This window comes from Schistocerca piceifrons, chromosome 1 (genome assembly GCF_021461385.2).
Source record: "Schistocerca piceifrons isolate TAMUIC-IGC-003096 chromosome 1, iqSchPice1.1, whole genome shotgun sequence".
Lineage (NCBI taxonomy): Eukaryota > Metazoa > Arthropoda > Insecta > Orthoptera > Acrididae > Schistocerca > Schistocerca piceifrons.
The window spans coordinates 188,532,114-188,552,560 of record NC_060138.1 but is presented as its reverse complement, the minus strand read 5'-3'; the positions used below and the strand labels follow the sequence as shown (position 1 = coordinate 188,552,560).

The 20,447-nt window shown below is 40.0% G+C and overlaps 1 protein-coding gene across 11 annotated transcripts in view; it reads right to left on the bottom strand.

The window, feature by feature from the left end:
- Window positions 1–4,786: 4,786 nt before the first annotated feature.
- The window catches only part of LOC124803764 (peptidyl-prolyl cis-trans isomerase FKBP65-like), a 43,837-nt gene continuing 28,176 nt past the window's right edge, over window positions 4,787–20,447 (bottom strand). For 3 of the 11 annotated variants that reach the window (XM_047264699.1, XM_047264697.1, XM_047264700.1), the window contains 3 exons: window positions 10,008–10,171; window positions 7,206–7,308; window positions 4,787–7,099 (listed from right to left, as the gene is read on the bottom strand). In XM_047264699.1, coding sequence (XP_047120655.1) covers window positions 5,934–6,977 — 1,044 coding nt within the window. In that variant the 5' untranslated portion in view covers window positions 6,978–7,099; window positions 7,206–7,308; window positions 10,008–10,171 and the 3' untranslated portion in view covers window positions 4,787–5,933. The other 8 variants (XM_047264701.1, XM_047264706.1, XM_047264704.1 and 5 more) reach the window with 6 other exon arrangements.

Sequence of the window (20,447 nt, the reverse complement as noted above, 5' to 3'; positions counted from 1 at the left end):
CACTTATAACTTACAATTTTTTATGGCATCTTCTCACATAATCTTAAAATCTATGATAAATAATTGCTGCTTTCGTGTGAATCTGTATAATCTTCATTATCTAAGACTCAGATATTGGTTAACTTAATCTGGCATGTCTCCCTGTTTTCAATTAAATTTTTATAATCTACATATCTGAGTCCCTACTTGATAGTTTGTTTTTTAGAGTTCTGCGTGTTCCACATTATGATTTATTGTTTGATAAAATACAGTCAGATTCATTTTTATTCCATCTGGTCTTTGCCAAATCCACTTTCTAACTGCATTCTTCTGGAAGAACGCGCTGTGGAAAAAGATGTTTTTCTGCTCAGCAGACTCTATTAATGTATTACTATATGACATCATTCATTCCTGGTATCAAACACACAGCTTCCCACTGGGGAGTCATTCTTTAATTATCCTGTTTTTGTATAAAAATCACATTTCAACAATTTTATAGTGGAATTTATCAGTTTCTAGATCTCTTTATAATGGAATTCTACCTCCTTATCAGAATGTGAGCACACTGGCTCATATGCATAAATGACATCTGCAGAATTTCATTTTGTTGTTCTTTAAACCAAGTTCTGCTGCTTCTGCCGTCTGAAAATCCTTCACTATCTGCACTACTGTATTTAATTTTCTTGTTTATACTAATGCCTAAATCTGCATTTCCACCCAGCTCTGTTCCTGGTTTTAATTCTGTTTGGTCTTCACTTTTTGCCAGCCTGTGATATCTCATTTCATATCAACAAAGAATGGAAACTCCATGTAGGAATATCAACAAAGTGGGAAAAGGTAGATTCGACTTACCATAAAGATAAAACATTTAAGTGGCAGACAGGCACAATTAAAATATACTTACACATAAGCTTTCGGCCACAGCCTTTGTCGGAAGAAGAGAAACACACAACATTCATTCACACAAGCAAACAAACCTCACACGCACAACTCCCAACTAGGGCAGCTTGGGCCTGAATGCAATATCATTTGACATCATTTAACTTCTATTTCAATTTCACTAATATCGTAAACAAAATATGTAAAATGTAGTAAAACAAAAACTAGACAGATGGGAAAAAGTAAGTATACTATTTAAAGTAATTGCCATACCTGTCAATACATTTATCCCATTATGAGACAAGATGGTCAGTGCCCCCATGGACAAATGTTTGCAGCTGCCTATGAAACCATGATTGAACCCACGCAAGAGCCTCTTCATTAGAGCAAACCAACAGCCAAAAATGTCTTTCTTCAGGGCTCCAAGAATATGGAAATCACATCAGCAGTGATTGAGACTGTATGGAGGATGTGCAAGGGCTTCCCAATGACATGTCTGCAGCGTAGTCAAAAAAACTTCGGAAACACGTAGGTGGGCATTATAATGCAACAAAATGATGCCATCCGTTAACCCACTGGTTATTTAATTCCTGGAATTTAGCATCACAATTAGCACACAGCAGTACATGGACGCTTTGCAAAAACTGATGTGCAAGTCAAGTCTAAATGCCTAGTAATGTTGATTTAGGGCTCATTTTGTTACAGGATAATGCCTGCCCACATGTTCCCAAATTTTTTTTAAAAAAATTGTGCTGACTTTCGCTAGGAAGCCCTCACATGTCCTCCATACAGTTCCGATCCCTCCCCATGTGATTTCCATACTTTTGGAGCCCTGAAGAAAGAAATTAATGGCCATAAATTTGCTTTGGACAAAGGGTGCACACCTGGATACAACTATGGTTCTGTAGGCAACCAAAAACATTGTCCCATGAAGGAAATGACCAGCTTGTATTACAATGGGATAAATGTATTAACAATTATGGTACACTTTTGAAACAACACATAGTTTACTTACTTTTCCCCCATTTGTCTCATTTTCATTTGACTGCCGCTTGTAATTAAGAGGTATCTATACAGTTCTTGTTAATATAAGAGCCAGTCAAATCCAAATGAAACACCTGCCACAAAAGCACCATGAAATGAATCTATTCAAAAATAATCACCACACGCAAGACATTTATCCTACTGGAAGGCAAGACAATCTATTCTCATTTTATGGAACTCTCTCAGCTGCTAATGGACCACAACTCCACCTGCTTTTGCACTTCCTTGTCTGACAAACTGATATCCACAAGTCTTTCTTCAGGTTACCAAAGCTGTGAAAATCACATGCATATGTGAAAGATCCAAGGTATGTGGAGGATGCTGCAGTGTTTCCCAACAAAATCACTGAAGCTTAGCCTTCAGCTGATGGGCAGTGTGGGGGCAGGCATTACAATGCAGCAGGATGATTCCATCCAACAGCACTCCTGAGCTTCTTAACTTTATGCCATGTTGCATTTTCTGTAAAGTGTCTTCTTAGCACCATACACTTATTGTAGTTCTACAACCAAGGAACTTGATGAGCAGAAGGCCCCTGCAGTCGAAGGAGAACTTACCAGAACTTATGTGAACAGCTTTGGATTCCTTTGGCAGGCAAGATGTTGGATGTTTTTACTGTCAGCTTTGTCATTTGTACTTGGGCTCTGGGAATGCTGTTGGACCGAACCATACTGTTGCACAATAATACCCACCTCCACAGTGCTAATTGGATGAAAGTTACACTCCAGCAATTGGTTGGGAAACACTGCAATGTCCTCTAGATCTTCCATCACGTGATTTTCACATCTATAGTGGCCTGAAGAGAAACATGCATGGTCCTTGTTTTCCATCAGATGAGGAAGTGCAAGAATGAGTGTAGTTGTGGATCCGCCAGCGGTGAACAGTTCCCAGAACTCCTGAAGATAGATGTTGACTGTGGATATATACATATATAAATAAGGCTCTAAGCACTATGGGACTTAACATCTGAGGTCATCAGTCCCTAGAATTAGAACTACTTAAACCCACCTAACCTAAGGACATGACAAACATCCATGCCCGAGGCAGGATTCGAACCTGCAACCGTAGCAGCAGCGCGATATTGTATCAGTCTTTGACTGTTCAGTGATGTCATTAAACCCACCTAAAGACATAAACAACCATTAAACGGTGGCGGGGGGGGGGGGGGGGGGGGGCAACAGCTGAACAGTTCTAGTCATTCCAACAGGAAGGAAGTACATGGCTCATGTTGTCTATAGTTCAATCACACCTAGATGGTCAATACCGTGGTTCAGTTGTTACTTTGGGCCAGGAAGGGCTCTCAACGAGGGAAGTGTCCAGGCATCTCAGAGTGAACCAAAGCAATGGTGTTCGGACATGGATGAGATACAGAGAGACAGGAACTGTCGAAGACATGCCTCACTCAGACTACAACTGCAGTGGATGACCGCTACCAACGGATTATGGCTCAGAGGAACCCTGACAGCAATGCCACCATGTTGAATAGTGCTTTTCGTGCAGCCACAGGAAGTCATGTTATGATTCAAACTGTGTGCAATAGGCTGCATGATGCGCAACTTCACTCTCAACGTCCATGGTGAGGCTACCTTTGCACCCACGACACCATGCAGTGTGGTACAGATGGGCCTAACAACATGCCAAATGGACAGCCCAGGATTGGCATCACATTCTCTTCACCGATGAGTGTCGCATATGCCTTCAACCAGACAATCGTCGGGGACATGTTTGGAGGCAACGCCTTAGACACACTGTCCAGAGAGTGCAGCAAGGTAGAGGTTCCATGCTGTTTTGTAATGGTATTATGTGGGGCCAACGTACGCTGCTGGTTGCCATGGAAAGCACCGTAACGGCTGTACGATACGTGAATGCCACTCTCGGACCGATAGTGCAACCATATCCGCAGTATATTGGTGAGGCATTCGTCTTCATGGACAACAATTCGAGCCCCTGTCGTGTACATCTTGTGAATGACTTTCTTCTGGATAATGACATCACTTTACTAGAGTGGCCAGCATGTTCTCAAGACATGAGCCCTTTCGCACATGCCTGGGATGGATTGAAAAGGGCAGTTTATGGAGGACGTGATCCACCAGCCATTCTAAGGGATCTACACCAGCCATTGAGGAGTGGGAAAATCTGGACCAACAGTGCCTTGTTGAACTTGTGGACAGTATGCCACGACGAATATAGGCATGCATCGATGCAAGAGGACGTGCTACTGGGTATTAGAGGTACTGGTGTGTGTACAGCAGTCTGCACCACCTGTGAAGGTCTTGCTGTATGGTGGTACAACATGCAATGTGTGGTTTTCATGCGCAATAAAAAGGGCAGAAATGATGTATATGTTTATCTCTATTCCAATTTTCTATACAGGTTCTGGAACTCTGAGAACCGAGGTGATGCAAAACTTTTTTTGATGTGTGTATGAAACAGGACTTTATCATCTTGTCTCCCAGTGGGATATATGTGTTAACACATGTGGTGATTACTTTTGAATGGAACCATTCCATGGTCCAAAAGTTGTGGCAGGTCTTTGATTTCCATTTGAATGCTGTCATAGATATGGCTTTTGCATAAAAGCTAATTTTGGAAATTTGGTTTAATAGGATATTAATGTTGTCCTAAGAAAACTAGTTCTTCCTTAATTACTGTGAAGTTAGAACATCATCTTGGAGACCCCCTTATCACTACATGAAAGAAGGAAGATTAGGAATTGTTAATCAGCTCATTATTGGTACACTCACTTCAGACTGATTCTTGAGGAAATATTCATTTTAAAAGATAAGAAATAACTCTAATGAGGAAAGCAAAAAAAGGTGAAGAGAGCAACTTCCTCGCTCAAAAAAAAACGTTTTATTTGACATGTGACATGTTTATAAAAACACAGAAATGACTATTCACTTCCATAAATACAATTTTTACAATTAAAACTTTTACACATCTAACTGTAAGTGAAGAGGTGAAAAACAAAAAAAATATATGCTAGGGCAAGTATAGTTATAAAAGCTTGTTCCAGAATTAAGTATTGCAGTTATGTTGAAAATAGTCCTACAGATGAGTGAGGATCTGCTGCTTTTAAAATTGAAACAGAGAAAATAATGAAGGACAGTGTGAAATTCAAAAGCAGATGTTAAAAAGTATACTAGGAGATGCCAAAAAGTATGTTCGGAGATCTGATAAATACAATAAACCGATTGCAATAGTTTGATTTATAATGGAAACAAATGATGACTATTAGCAAAGAGGTGATGGCCCTTTCAGTAAATGGCTGATCCTTCTCATCAATAGGACAACTATTTTACTTATATTCCACACATGCATTTCATTGCTTCCACATTTTTGCTTGGCTGTATATATGGCTCCTCAAATCATCTTTTTTTGTGTTCTAAAGAAACTGTCACTTTCTGTATGCATTTCCTAAAATACTCTCTATATCACTAAGATTTTAATTTCTTCAAAAATTATTGTTTCTGCATTAGAAAGCTTTAGATTTAACAAACAAAGTTCTCACCAGTGATTTACAAGAGCTTAAAAAATAACCACATTACACAAAGTTTTAAAAACATGGTTCATCTTATTGTCTTCTTATGATTACAAAATTCATGCAATTTGATAAAAAGACTGATCTGCTCTGTAAACAGATAACAGCTGTTCACACACTGTGGTTCACTGAACTTTTGTGGAGGCTCCACACCTTCCATGAAAAGACTGATCATATTATATCAGAATAATTTCAACAAAACACATGAAAGTAATAGTAACTAGTTTCACACTACCATGTTCATGTACTGAAAATACATTAACACTCATTGTTGTGGACTTGTGGTAATGTAGCTGCTGGTATTTAGTTTTCTGGCATTTTCTTCTCTGGGAAATGGAGAGAATTAAATGAAAAACATTTTATTGTCTGGATACTAGTTACAAATATCCCTATCATTTGTTGAAATGCAACAGTTCAAAGGCAACACTTATGCCTGTGAGAAACATGAAACAGATAGGAATATTATGGCCAATGTGACAAAATCTGATACGTTCTACTTAAACATCTTTTTCACAACTGCTGCATATCGGTCATTCATTTCTTTTGTAACTTCTCTCACTTCTTGCAACCTTCCTTTTGCTGCAGTGTTATTAGGCTCAATTTTCAAAACTGCTTTCAAATTGTCTTCAGCTGTTTCATAATTATGGAGCTCTTTACACGCTACAGCATTCCTATATAGGGCTTTCACATTATTCTCATCAATTTTTAACACTTTCTGACATAGTACAATAACATAATGAAAATTCTTCTGATGAAGCTGACATGATGCCATATTATTTAACAAGTTAACTCGCAGTGATAGAATGTCTTTGTCTAGAGGCGACTTTCTGGATAAAGATTCTAGAGAACCTGTAGTAACAATAATTTTGAAAGCTTTACTAAATTTTATGAAGGAGTCTATAATACGACCAGCACGAAAAAGTTTCACACCTTGCTCCTTATATAGTGTTGCTATAGAAAATTTCTTCTCTTTGCTCCAATCAAACAACAATTCATCATTATGTAACTCCTCAAGTTCTAGAATACATTTTATGTTACCCTTAATGCTAGGTCTAGTTTCATATTTTGACTGGCAAAGAGGTTTTGTTGGTACTTCTATCACAAAATGACTGGTTTCTCTCAAGAACATACACTGAACACACAATTCTAGCAATCGATCCAGGTCGTTATCTGCGTCTCCGATTTTTATTATTCCATTAAAGGAATTACTGAAGTAGCAACTAGTTGGATCTACATCTACTCCTTCAAATGAAACATCTGTTATTTTCACTTTACACTCTGCAAAATCTTGAGGTTTAGTTCCCCACTCCCCGGGCTTAACAATAGTTTTGGAAATATGCCGTAAATGGTTTAGTAATTTGTCCTCTTCTTGTCTTTGAGATCTCTTTTTGTGTGCTCCTTCTTCATCTTGACACTCCATGCCATCTTCTCCGACATTCTGTCCTTCGGAAGTTTTCTTCTCTTCTTCTACCTGTTCTTGAACATCAGTATTCTTATCTGTCTCTTCATTCAATGTAATATCACCTTTTCTATTCATCTTTATAAGTGGGACTGAAATTTTGGAGCTCTTCAAACAGACAAATATATCTCTGAAAATATTCTGCTGGCAGCGTTACAAACATTGACTTTTTAAAAGGGTAACTTGTTTCCTCAATCTTCCTGAAACAAGAAACCAAAAACTGCAACAGTTATATGATTAAAATACTCATCAATTTTTGTAATATGCTAACATGAGGATTTTTTAGTAATAACAAATAAAACTAACATATAAGGTTTCCCAGCACGATTGAAAAAAGAAGTTTCCAGGCTTTAAACTAGGTTATTAGTTCCATTTTTCCGCATGCTATTTCGCCAATTCTCTTCTTATGCTGCAACAAAGAATAACATTTTCTGATCAAGATAATGAACAGGTACTGTAATAGAAGCCAAATGCAAAATAAATGAATAAAAAGCTCTAATGTTTAAACAAATATGGGACAAACAATGGGATAGCTTTCTATGGCTGATTTATGAATTGATCTTTTGATTCAGCTTTTAATAAATAAGGATAGAGTCTTCAATTTGAACAATGCTTTTATTCTGACACCCAATTTTTAAGACATTTACAACTGTTTCAGTAATCAGTCAAAAAGCTCTAAGGGAGCAGATGTAATATAAGACGCAGTGCCAGCTCCAAAATGTACCTCCTGTATGATAAAAGGGGCATGACTAGTTTCATGAATTAAATACTATTACACATAATGACTCATAGCTAACCATTTACAGCGAACAACTCTGATGTTGTCACTTTTAGACTAATATGACTACGGCAGTCACTAAAAAACTGTGATGGAAAGCTGAACTAATGCACAGTTAGAACTTGGAAATATACTCAAAATCATGTCATGGACACACCTCTTATGGAAACTGTGTGTGTGTTTGTGTGCATGTGTGGTGGAGGGGGGTGTTTGCCTGTACAAAATTTAATGGAAACAAATGTCGTATAATTACAATCACTCACTCCCAGGCTCGCTCATGGTTACCCACACCATCACACTATCAATATATTTTAAGAACCATGAGATTGGACAGATGTTCATAAATATAAGAAGAATACTAAAATAATGAAAAAGGGAAACGTGACTGGTTGATCAATAACAAAAAAACATGGTTGAGCCAGCCTTCCTGATAACACATTACAAAATTCTCCATAAATTTTAGGGAACAAGCCACATGTCACAGAACCTTAACAGGCATACCACATCTGTTTGATTGCCAGTTAAAATAGACAGCTGGTAATCAGATGATGCCCTCTTTCTGAATATAAAACACAGTCTACCAAAATGTGACCACTGTGATCCACATCAAAAGCATCACACACTGAAGGGTAGTCTCTCCGTAGCAAGACGCCATCCATCATAGGGCTATGTATGATGTGACGACAAGTGAGAAGGACCTCATACGATCTGCATGGCTAGAAGGAGGTATGCCAAGGCTGAATTTCTGATTGTCAGACATAGTTACTGTCACTTCAGTCACTGTTCTTCCCACCTGAACATGGAAATTTTGGCTGTAAGGGTATCAGCATGAGTAAACTAAATGCTACAAAATATACCCTTCCTCCACCCATTTATATTTATTAAAAGAGATCCTAAAGAGGTCTTACAGTTGAACTCTGACACTTTAGTGAATAATAATACTTTTGTATCACAACACAGTGAAACTTTATAGCATAACACAGTAAAATTTATTTCTAGAGGCAGAGTTGACTTTTATTCTCCAGACTATTAAGTAACATTTAGCAAGTTCCCCATGCCACACAAAACCACAACTATCGAAAAGGCTATTTACATAAATGACCTACCTTTTTGTTCACACTACTGATAATCGTATTGCATGTATATCATCCTTCAGTAGGTTCTTAAATGATAATATAAAAATTTACTATTAAAATGCTTGAATGATACCAGCCTCAGTACAAATATCATGTAAAAAGCTTTAAAGTGATATGACCTTCTTGTGACATCTCAAGTGGCTTTTTCACTCTGATTGCTTGCATTCACTCTGTTACTTAAGTTACTCTTTCAAACAAACAAAAATCCCAAGTCCACCTAAGAACTCATTTTATTACTATGTATAGTCTGGTGGTGTCAACTGATATGAAATTCTAAACTGGTTCTCATGAGGGGGAATGGATATGATTTAAATATCAGACATGGTGAAACCAGCTCTACCAATTTTGATAATGAGAATGGCAAAGCTGTCATGAACCCTAAGACTGATATGAACACTGTTTAATTTCACATTTTTCAAATATACGCATCATTGTCAGAGGAAAAAGAAGCAATAATAAAAAAATCTTAGGACTAGCTGTGGATTGAGCTCCAGATCTTTGAATTTGTTCACACTCCACTTGTTCTGTGACATCAACCTAGTGGCTATCAGTATTTAATACACTGAATAGTATGTAATCTTTCTTCTAAGCAAGTACTTGCGACAGCCTTGATTTCAAGGCATCTCACAAGCAGGCCAACGATGGAGACTGGTGACTCCAGAAATGATTGTGTTTGAATATGTGATCACCAAGAACCTAACTGTTAACGGGAGATAAATTTTAAGGATAAACAGACTGAGCTGTTCCAGTCCTTCCTTCAGTTTGGAGTCTGATATAATACCTACCCGTTAAGCCACAAGCTACACCTTGACATCACTAGAATGCTAAAATTAAACCTCCCTCCCTACAAAGCAAGAAATTTGAAAATTTCTTATCGAGCTACCCATATATTACATAGCTGTTACAGTAGGTTTGGAACCCTTCCAGCAAGTCACCCACACCACATATGAACATAACTATTGAAAAAGGCTATTTACTTACATAACCTACCATTGTTTGCACTACTGATAATAGTATTGCATGTATATCATCTTTCAATAGGTTGTTAAATGCTAAGACATTATTTCTGCATAACCTTCATGTCAGCACAGAAGTTGCATAACTGTTAATGACCATCATGCCACTTCCTTTTTATCACTAGCCACATATATGGTCTCTGGCCTTACAATCTCCCTATACTCAAGTAAAAATTACTTTGCACTTGATGTTTCAGTGAGTCGAAGAGATGAGAGCCTGGCACCATCCAACTGTAGTTCTTTTTCAATTGCCACATGCTCCCTGTGTTGCCTGTTTTGTAGGTATATGCAGTGTCTTGTGGTGTGCAGCTGGCTGCAACACTGTCCTCTCGTGTATCCAATCTGTCAATCACAAAGTAATTTTAATCAGAGCATAGCTGAGAAATTTTCAGTTGATGAGACAACTAAATATGTTCCACAGGTGCTGACTGTTGCTGCTACAAACCAGTTTCATTAGTGTTTTTCCAGCTACAGTACTATTAGCATACTTAAATTTAAGATGTTGTGAGTAATAAAACAGCCAACTTAATTCCTTTCCACCAAAGCCAACAGTAGGTTGATGAGTTATTGTGCAACACATTCAGATGAGTGAAGTTGTGTGTACAAGTTAATCTGATTTTATAATTCAGTTTCCTACTATTTTGCTACCCTCTCCCCTTTTTCTTTATTTTAAATACACCACTTAATGATGACTTGCTAAGAAGTAAGCCAGTTGTAATACAATTCATGAGACCCAAGGTTGACAGATAAAATAAAATAAAATAATGTTGTTTACAATGTGGTCGCTGTGTTGACCTAAGGCAATATTCTTAATCTGAGTAAATATGCCACTTTAGTCCTTTATTCACTCAGAAACGCTCTAAGCAGTTGAGAAAGCATCACTAACTAACCATCAGCATTGAAGCCATTACAAAAGCAGAATTACAAGTACTGAAGAAAATACTTCAGTTCATTGTTATAGCTTGTTGCATAACCAAACAAAGATTTACTGTGATATTTATTGAATTTTAAAAAATCTAGCTTCCCTCTCTTGTACCAAATAACTATGTTTTATATTACACATGAGGTGTGCTCAAAAAGGAAGGTGACATTATATTTTTATGAACAAAATATTTATTTATTCATCAATATTCATGTTGTCCCCTTCAAAGTAATCCCCCCCTAAGATACAATACAACACTTCTTCCAATCCTCGAAGAATTTCTCATAAGCACTTTTTGGTACAGCCTTGAGTATTTCCAGCAATGCAGTTTTTATTTCCTCAATTGTTGAAAATCTTCATCCTTTCATAGGTCTCTTCAGTTTTGGCAACAGGAAAAAGTCGCAGGGGCCAAATCTGGTGAATTGGTGGCTGAGGCATGATTGTCAAGTTTTCAGCCAAAAAATCTCTCACAAGCAACGATGAATGAGCAGTTGCATTGTCGCAATGCAAAAGCCACGAACTGTTTTTCCACAATTTCAGACGTTTTTTGTGTATTGCTTCTTGCAAACAGCGCATACATCAAGGTAATACTCCTTATTGGCCATAAGATCTCGAGGCAAAAATTCATGTTGCCCTACACCATGGTAATTGGGAAAAAAAAAAAAAAAAAAAAAAAAAGTGAGCAAAACTTTGACATTTGGTTAAACTTGCTGAGCTTTTTTCGGTCTTGGCTCTCTGGGATGTTTCCATTGGGACGATTGGGATTTGGTTTTGATGTCATAACCATAAACCCATGTTTTGTCACCAGTTATGATCCTTTTGAGAAAATCAGATCAGGATCATCACTGACATTCAAGAGCTCCTGAGCGAAGCTCATGTGAAGGCTCTTCTGATCAAAATAGAGATAACAAACTTCGCTGGCACGTATCTCATGCCCAAAACATCTGAAAAAATTGCATGACCTGAGCCGACCAATATGCCAACATCGTCAGCAACTTCTCTTATGGTAATTTGATGGTTTTCCAAAACAATTTTCTTCACAGCTTCAATCGTATCTTCTGCTGTTGTGCTGGGGCGTCCAGAGCAAGGTTTGTCATTGCCATCTTCTCGGCCATCTTGGAAGAACTTGTACTACTTGTAATTTTTTTTTTAAACTTAGAGCAGATGCAGCATATGCCACAGTCAACATTCAAGTGTTTTAGAGCACTTTATTCCATTTTTCACACAAAATTTGATGCAAATTCGTTGCTCCATTTTTTATAATTGAAAATAGCTGAGTACAAAAACACGCCTAACCTTTCTATCTGTCAAAAACAAATTAAGTAGGCTGTACACTTAGAACTGGGAACATATGTTTGTGACAAGTGTATCAACAAAAAAAGGATTGATAATTGAATGTATGTTGCCCGCGCAATTTGAAAAGTCACCTAACTTTTAGAACAGCCCTCATATATAACCACTAGATCGATTCCAACCAAATGTGACACAGAAACAGCATACCTCAAGACTATCCATCACTGTGTGGTTTATAATCTCCTAGTTCCAATAGGAGTGGAGATACAGGCTTATAGGCTGCCTTGCATGACAGGCATGTTGTGTGGGAACAGTACCGGCCAGTCAAATCAAGCTGCTTTGCAGTGCAGCCTACATGTTAGGGGCAAGAGACGGTTTTCTGGGCCCCAACGTGTAGGTCACCCTGCTTGATAGGCGTGTTATGTTGGAGTAGTATCAGTCTGCTTTATCAACCTCCTTTGCATGGCGGCCTGCACGTCAGGAAGAAATTAATGATTTTTCAAGCCCTTAATGTGTAGCCTGGCCTGTATGGCAAGTATATTGTGCAAGTAGTATTGGCCTGCTTTATTGAACTGTATTGCAGGGCTTAAACATGGCAATGAACATGGCTGGGGACAGGTTGAGATGGGTAGTAGAGGGGATGGTCAGAGCGACGAGAAGAAGGAAATAGACAGAGAGAGTGGAGGAGGAGGAGATGCATGAGGCAGGCAGAAGGTTTAGAGAGGTGATGGGCAAGTGGGAAAGGAAGGAGCGAGGCAGAGATGAAAAGAGAGGTGAGGAGGATATGATCAGAGAGAGGGGGCAGAGAAAATGGACAAAGAGAGGTGGAGGAGGGGATGAAGAGAGAAAGAGAATGTGGAAATGGAGATAGATAAGTAGTGGTGGGAGGATGAGGCTGATTGACTGAGGGAGAAAGAGATGGACACAGAGAGGGGGAGGGTGGGGTGAGGGGACGTAGGAGGAGGAGGAGGAGGAGGAGGAGGAGGAGTGTTCAGTACATGTGTCTATATCTCCTGACCAGCACTGAGGTTAAAGGAACAGCTGTAGGCAATAGCACTAACAAATCACCTCTGAATTTTCATTATCAGGAAAATGGAAAGAAAATGGTTTAACATTTTCTACATTATTGTATATCAGACCAAGACTAAGTTATGAAGCATTCGTTTTATTTATAACAAAATTTAATAAATCATGAGACAGAGTTGCTGGCAGGATTTATAGTACCATCAATAGACAAATATTAAAGTAAAAGGGAACTATCAGAACTAATAGTTCCTCAATCAGGAAGGAGTCAAGTCTGAGTAACCCGCCCCTTTCCTCCATGAAGAAGGATATATTGACTCCAAAGGCTTGGTAATGTATCCCTTTTACTTTGATATATATGTGTTTATTGGTGGTACTAAAAGCAGGTGCTGGCCAGCAATTCTGTCTCATAACTTATTAGTTTTCTGGACTGAATTTCTCTTCGACAAGAGAACATTTAGTTGCTGTGATCTGATAAGTATCGTAAGGATTGAGAGTCTACCAAATATAATACGTAAAATTTATTCAAACTAATTCAATAGCTTGAATTGACAGCTTTTATTGGGCATGGTGGACATGAACCAAGTTAAATTTCAATTTCAGTGAATATTCTTGAACTGCTTCCAATTTACTTACCAAATTTCAGATTTATGACCTTACGAGGTACCTGTTATAACTGTAATTTACGTACAACAGACATTTATAATTTTGAGGTAGAATGTCCGCATGAGTTCAACAGTACCTTCGCTAACACCATTTTCACATTCTCAATGTCTGGAAACAAAATTAATTTTCCTTCAGCTTCTTGGTGATAACAGTACTAGATTGAGTGAACTAAACTGAAATAAACACCACCCACAGATTAGGCCTCAGGGCCATTTTGACTGGCTGAATGCTGCCTACATGTTCAATATGAGAAATGATCTAGGACTGTGGGATATATTATCAGCGTGTTGCCAGTCCCTCTAGCCTTTATTGCAAGCATATGAATTATGATGGTACTGTTGCATCTTTATTCAAGCAGCTCTTCATTTTGCCTCGCGAGGCTGAGTTGACCTCTTTCTAGATCTTAATTTGAGGACATACCAGGAATCAAAAGTGTATGATTCCACAGTGAAGGCAATGATGCTAACTGTATGGCTACGGAGGCTGCAAAATTACATCACATGTGTGCCATCTCAGGCCCAATTGTTGCAGAGACAGTATACCCAATGCTGTGTCAGGGTGTAAAAATGATTGTGACATTCCAATATCATCAAACGTACAGCAGGGGAGCTCCACGAGCTGCCCCGTCTAAACGTTCTGCTGTCATTTTGAGTTTTCTAAGTGGTACACTTGGCCACAAAGTGACTCCGGGGAAGACTAACAGCACTTTGTACCGGTGGTTTCCTTGGAAATAAAGGGCACTTAGTGGTGCAGTCTGTTGCCAGATTGCAGGAGCTTGTTGGTCAGCAGCTGCACCTGACAGCACTTGATGCTAACCATCTCTCAAGCCCATCTAAGTCACAGATCAGAGTTTGGGGACTGCTTATATTTACGGATAACTGTTAGTTGCAAATTTGTTGCAGTTCTTGGACCATGTCTTCAACAGGACCCACCTATTGCAGACTCTCCTGCAGCTTTTGACTTTCCGTCAGTTTCCAGGTGCAGTGGCCATGGCTTTAGATGAGTTCAATAGGTCCAGACTGGCTGTGAGACACCATCTTGCAGGCTGTGACTGAGGGCCATTTCTGTAATAACAGTTGGTCTATACTACTTTGTACTGAAAAGGATGTGTCTTGGAAACAAAGGAAGATACATGTAAATATAAAACTTTTATAAATAGTGATTATTGTCACCAGCTGGCTTGTTCTAGTTTCTGGATGTTTTGTTGTGGGAAGTAGTGGAGAAAAGAAATCACAAATGAGAAAATGTGAATAACTGATGCTTTAAAAATTACGTGATAATGCCCAAGTTGAGCCTTATGGTTTAAAACAGGTAGAGTCTATAAGTTTATTATGTCTTGCATGTATTGCAAACAACAGACGCAAAGGCTCATAACAAAATAAAAAAATATATGTTAACTACAAAACCAGACTTTTGTGGAGAATATCAGTGCACAGCTGCATAAGTACACTAACCACTGAAATAGGTGCACTACAGCAAGTAGGACAGGTCTCATGTGAAGAAATGCTCACGATGTTCGTGGCATTTAATGAGCCACAGGTGTCTCCTGCATTGTGCCAAATGGTGAGCACCTAAGAGAACTCAGCTTTTGGCTGGATACAGATGTGGCAAATCCATGGTACCCAAACAGGAGGGGGGAGGGGGGGTACTGTCAGTCTTCTGTAACTGTAGACTGTGCACACTTCAGTAGTCACTGTGTGATGCAGTTGGAATATTGCCACAAGGAGTGAGGATCTTTGCTTAGTCGCACAAATCATGGGGATGGTAGAAACCTCTTTAAAGGCAAGTCAGTCTCAAAGTGTGCAGATGGCTTTTGTGGCGATTTACTCATTAATGGCCACCCCCTGGGACATTAATGGATCCTATACGATTTAGAAACATTCCTAGCAGTTCAGGTGGGTTACTGGGCAGTAATCACACCTAGACAAACAAGACACCTCATGTGGCTAATCCACTAGAGAGGTCTACAAAGACTATACTAAAAAACATTAGTAACAGAACAGATGTATTTATTGTTACTAAAACAGAGGAAGTAAGTTTTGAGAAACTGTCACCTTTTTAAATCAATTATGCAATAAAGGGACTTAGTCACTAAAATCTGTTAAAAGGCCACAAGCCAGCACACTTCTAGCCAGGACAGCAACAGCTGCCCCAATAAGTAAGCTATTAAATGCTAAATCTCTAGGACACTATGCTGTAACTACAGTTACATACAGGCCTGATTTATAGTAAAAGTGTTGTTAGCTGCAGGGACATACTGTAACTGGACACCAGTGCCTCACAACAGCAGTGGGAAAATGAAGGTGAGAATGAAGTCAGAAAAATTATAAAAAAAGGGCACGCAATGAGTTAGGGAACAAACTGTACTTAAGTTGATATTTAATGAACATCACTGTGGGATGCAAAGTGCTGGTGACACGTTATAGATTCAGTTTGGTTATACACCAAGGAAACACTCCACTTGTGTGTGAACTAACTGCACTTATATGCCACTGATTAACAGAAACAGCATTGGTGGTGGAGCATACAGTTGAGAGAACATTTATCTTCAATTCAGACACAAAAGGAGAAGCAAAATGTGTTGTTTTGGTATAATAGTTTTGTCACCATCTGCAAAATCCAAGAAAAGGGCTATGAACAACTGTGCAGAAACATACAGTACAAAACCATTACATCATGCAACCTTGCTCCTGTCTGACACGTCTGAAGGATAATGTAGAAAGATGGTATGGTACAGTATGAACATTAATGTTCAAATAACCCTCCCATCCTCTGCAGCAAACTCTCCACTTTGTAAGAATGGAAGGGGAAAAAAGAGAGAGAAACCACACCACTACATTAGCTACCATAGTACTGGGTTGAGGTCACAAGTTGACTTGTTATGACTTCGAGTCCAGGGAAAACCAATGTGCATACGTCTCCAAGACACTCAATTTAAACTCCCCCCCCCCCCCCTCCCCCCCTCCCCACCCCTCACATTACATGGTTACAAACTCCACAGAAATGGGGAAATTACAAAGGAGGATTGGCTATGTTAGTAAACAATGTATACCTCTCCTTGCCTCTCCACTCACAGCCAGTTTACAAGCAATCACTGTATCAGTGGACAGATATCATAGACCACTAAGTTCACTTTACATGCCCCGCATGAAGTTCCATACCAAGAAGCTTTCACAGCACACATTATTAAATTACTTCAATGATACCTCCTACGTGGGGATTTTAACACACATGATGTGGTTTGGAGTTCAGCAACTACATGCCTCAGGGGTATACAGGTGTATAGCTGTTTGAGAACCTCTTATGTCACTATATATGTCTACTGGACAGGATTGGCAGAGTATGCACTTCAGCCCTGTAAAGGGTAGTTTGCTGACTGTAATCTAAGGAATTAAACAGCAAAGTTGTCAGAATGTTAATCAAGAGTTAGTGTCAGCCATAAATTTGATCTAACTATTAATGTATGTAGGAGCGGTAAAACTGAGGCCTCTGAAGTAATACTGATGCCAGAGCTGCTAAATGACTTAAAAATACATAAAAGTACATGGGTATGGCTGGTTCATAGGTCAGAGCAATAGAGGGGTATCCCAGGATTCATCTGTGGTGACAGAAACTCCATACGCATCTGACTACCAGTCAACCCAATAGGGAAGATGACAGATGCAGAGTAAAGACCTTCTAACTGGGAGTTCTGCAACATTAAACATGAGAAGGATGAAAACATAATGGATATCAGTTGGATTGACATTAAAGTTAGGTGAGAGAAATAATCAAGTCAAGAGCTGGTCTGCATGTGACAGAAGTCATGCTTCCTATAGCTGTCCTGCCCCCAATCCATTATCGTCAAAGTATTAAACAGGGGAACAGCCCCCACTATTCACTGGAGTGTGCAACAGAAAAAGAACCTCCCCCATTTACAAGCAATTAAAACACATTAAACTGATAGATGACCAAGGCAGTTGGCAAAGGGGATAGGGTTGACAGTCCCCCCCCCCTCCATATGCAGCATGAGAGAGGAGGTGCCCAAACCCAACCACCCTGCTCCACCCCAACCCAAAAGTATTTTAAAACTTTATATCTGAGAATAAAAACCATATTCAAAGAGAAAACAGGGAACCAGTTCAATTGCCCACAGGCTGTCTACCAATATTAGAAGTAAAGAATCCAAAAGACCATGTTTCACATGCAGAGCCAGGAGGAGGTGGCAGTCCCCAAGGATGTGAGGTACAGTCTGTGACATTATCTAAATCATGAATGACACAGCTGCAGGCTTTCCTGAAACACTGAAGATGATGCACAAAATGAAACTGGATGTGAATATGACACAGGACAGTGGATTCCTTCAGGGAGAAACAGGAGGAGGAGGAGGAGCAAGCAGCAGTAGTCTACCTTAGTAGTTTACAGGAGGGGGCGGTGGCTCACCAGATTTTGTTTCGTCTCCAAGAGAGGAAATGCCTTGCCTTCACCCACAAATGCACACCTGTGATCATCAATGGAAATCTTGGGTGAGTAATTGCTTCTCTAGCCAAATGGTTGGCCATTTCGTTCCGTGGGATACCCCCATGCCTTGGAATCCAGAAGAAGTATGACTAAGGTCAGAGAGAAGGTCATGAATAGCACTTATCTAAGGATGATGTAAGTAATATTGAACAATAGCTTGGAGATTACTCATTGAGTCACTGCAAATTAAATTGCAGTTGAGAAAGGTCCGTTTAATAACGTTTAGGGCTCTGTTAATGGCTATCAGGTCTGCCATAAAAATACTACATGTTCCTGGCAGCAAATGTTGTTAACCAGCAGAAGATGTAAAACCATATCCCATCCTATTAATAATTTTTGAGCCATCATTGTAAATGACACATAAAGGTCATGAGAGTGAATGAAACTTTAGGTCCTTGAAATAGATCAAACAGATTGGTACTAATGGCCTGTGAGGCGCATTCCAACTGGTGAGCCCACTCAATGGCGGTCTCAAGGAGTCAATGCCCCTTGTATGCAAAAAGAATTTTATAAGTTGGATGATTAGGAAATTGTTGGACGGTGATTGCATAAATGAGAATGAGTTGGTACTGTTGGAACTGGAGGGTGGAGCTAGGAGACTGCCTATGGGATTAGTCTGGAAGGTGCCAGTAGCCAGTTTTACTACATTATGATGGTCTGAGTCCAACAATTTGAAAGCTGAAGATGCCACTGGCAACCATAGTTCAATTGAACCAAGACCAGAGCCTCGAAAATACTGAGGAAAGAAGAAAATATGCACTCAAAGAGGCAAGGAAGCAGAGAGTGTTAATCCTTCAACTTTAGTTGACAAATATGGGGCAGCCATATCAGCTTCTTATTGAAGAGGAGTCCCAAAAATCTAGACTATGCAGCAATGTCCAAGCTGTGGGTACCCAAGAAGTGTCACAGTCAGCATGGACAAGGGTACTCGACAAATGAACTAGCATCTTTATGGGAGAGATTTTTTTTTTTTTTTTTTTTTTTTTTTTTTTTTTTTTTTTTTTTTTTTTTTTTTGGGGGGGTTTAAGGGCACTCAACTACTGAGGTCATTAGCGCCCAGTCACTGTTGTTAGAGCACATGGAATCTAGTAAAACTCAAGGGGAGGGGGGGACACCAGAAAGACCTGACAAAGATGCAAATAAAATAAGTAAAAAGGTTAGATGTCTTTGGAAAAGCCAGTCAAAGTTATAAAACGCAGAACATGAGCAGCTGCTCGAGCATCATCAGCTAAAATATCCGGTAAAGTAGATGGCAGGGACAGGGCAACACGAGATTGACTAAAGCGGGGACACGACAATAAAACATGGCGCACTGTTAATGCCTGACCACAAGGGCACTGCGGGGCTGGGTCACTGGAGAGCAGGTACCGGTGGCTAAACCGGCAATGCCCAATCCGCAACCTGGTCAGAAGGACCTCCTCTCGCCGAGATGGTCGGGAGGAGGTTGTCCAAGCAGTTGGGAGCGGTTTTACTGCCCGGAGCTTGTTTCCTTGGAGGGATGACCAAGCATCCCACCACAACGACACAAGCCTCTTACAAACATCCCCACGAACGTCAGATGACGGGACACAATGGGAGGCTGGCCGAGGCAGGAGGACTGCAGCCTTGGCTGCAGCATCCGCAGCCTCATTCCCAGGCACTCCTTCAAGTCCGGGAACCCCATGAAAGCTGACAGGAGAACCACTATCAGCGAAAGAATGGAGGGACTGCTGTATCCGTTGAACCAAGGGATGGACCAGATAGGGAGCTCCAAGGCTCTGAAGAGCACTGAGTGAGTCAGAGCAGAGTACATACGATGAATGGCGGTGGCGGCGGGCATACTGAATGGCCTGATGGAGAGCAAAAAGCTCGGCCGTAAAGCTGGAACATTGGTCGAGGAGCCGGTATATAAAGGTGGCGGCCCCGACGACAAAGGCACAGCCGACACCATCGTCAGTTTTGGAGCCATCGGTGTAAATAAAGGTGTGACCGGCAAGTCGAGCACGAAGTTCGACAAACTGTGAGCAATACACTGCAGCCGGAGTACCCTCCTTCGGGAGTGAGCTGAGGTCGAGATAAATATGAACCGAAGCCTGGAGCCAAGGTGGTGTCGGGCTCTCACCCTCTCTGAAGGTGGTAGGGAGGGCAAAATCCAATTGTCGAAGAAGGCGACGGAAGCGGACTCCGGGGGCCAGCAGGGCAGACACATACAACCCGTACTGACGGTCGAGAGAA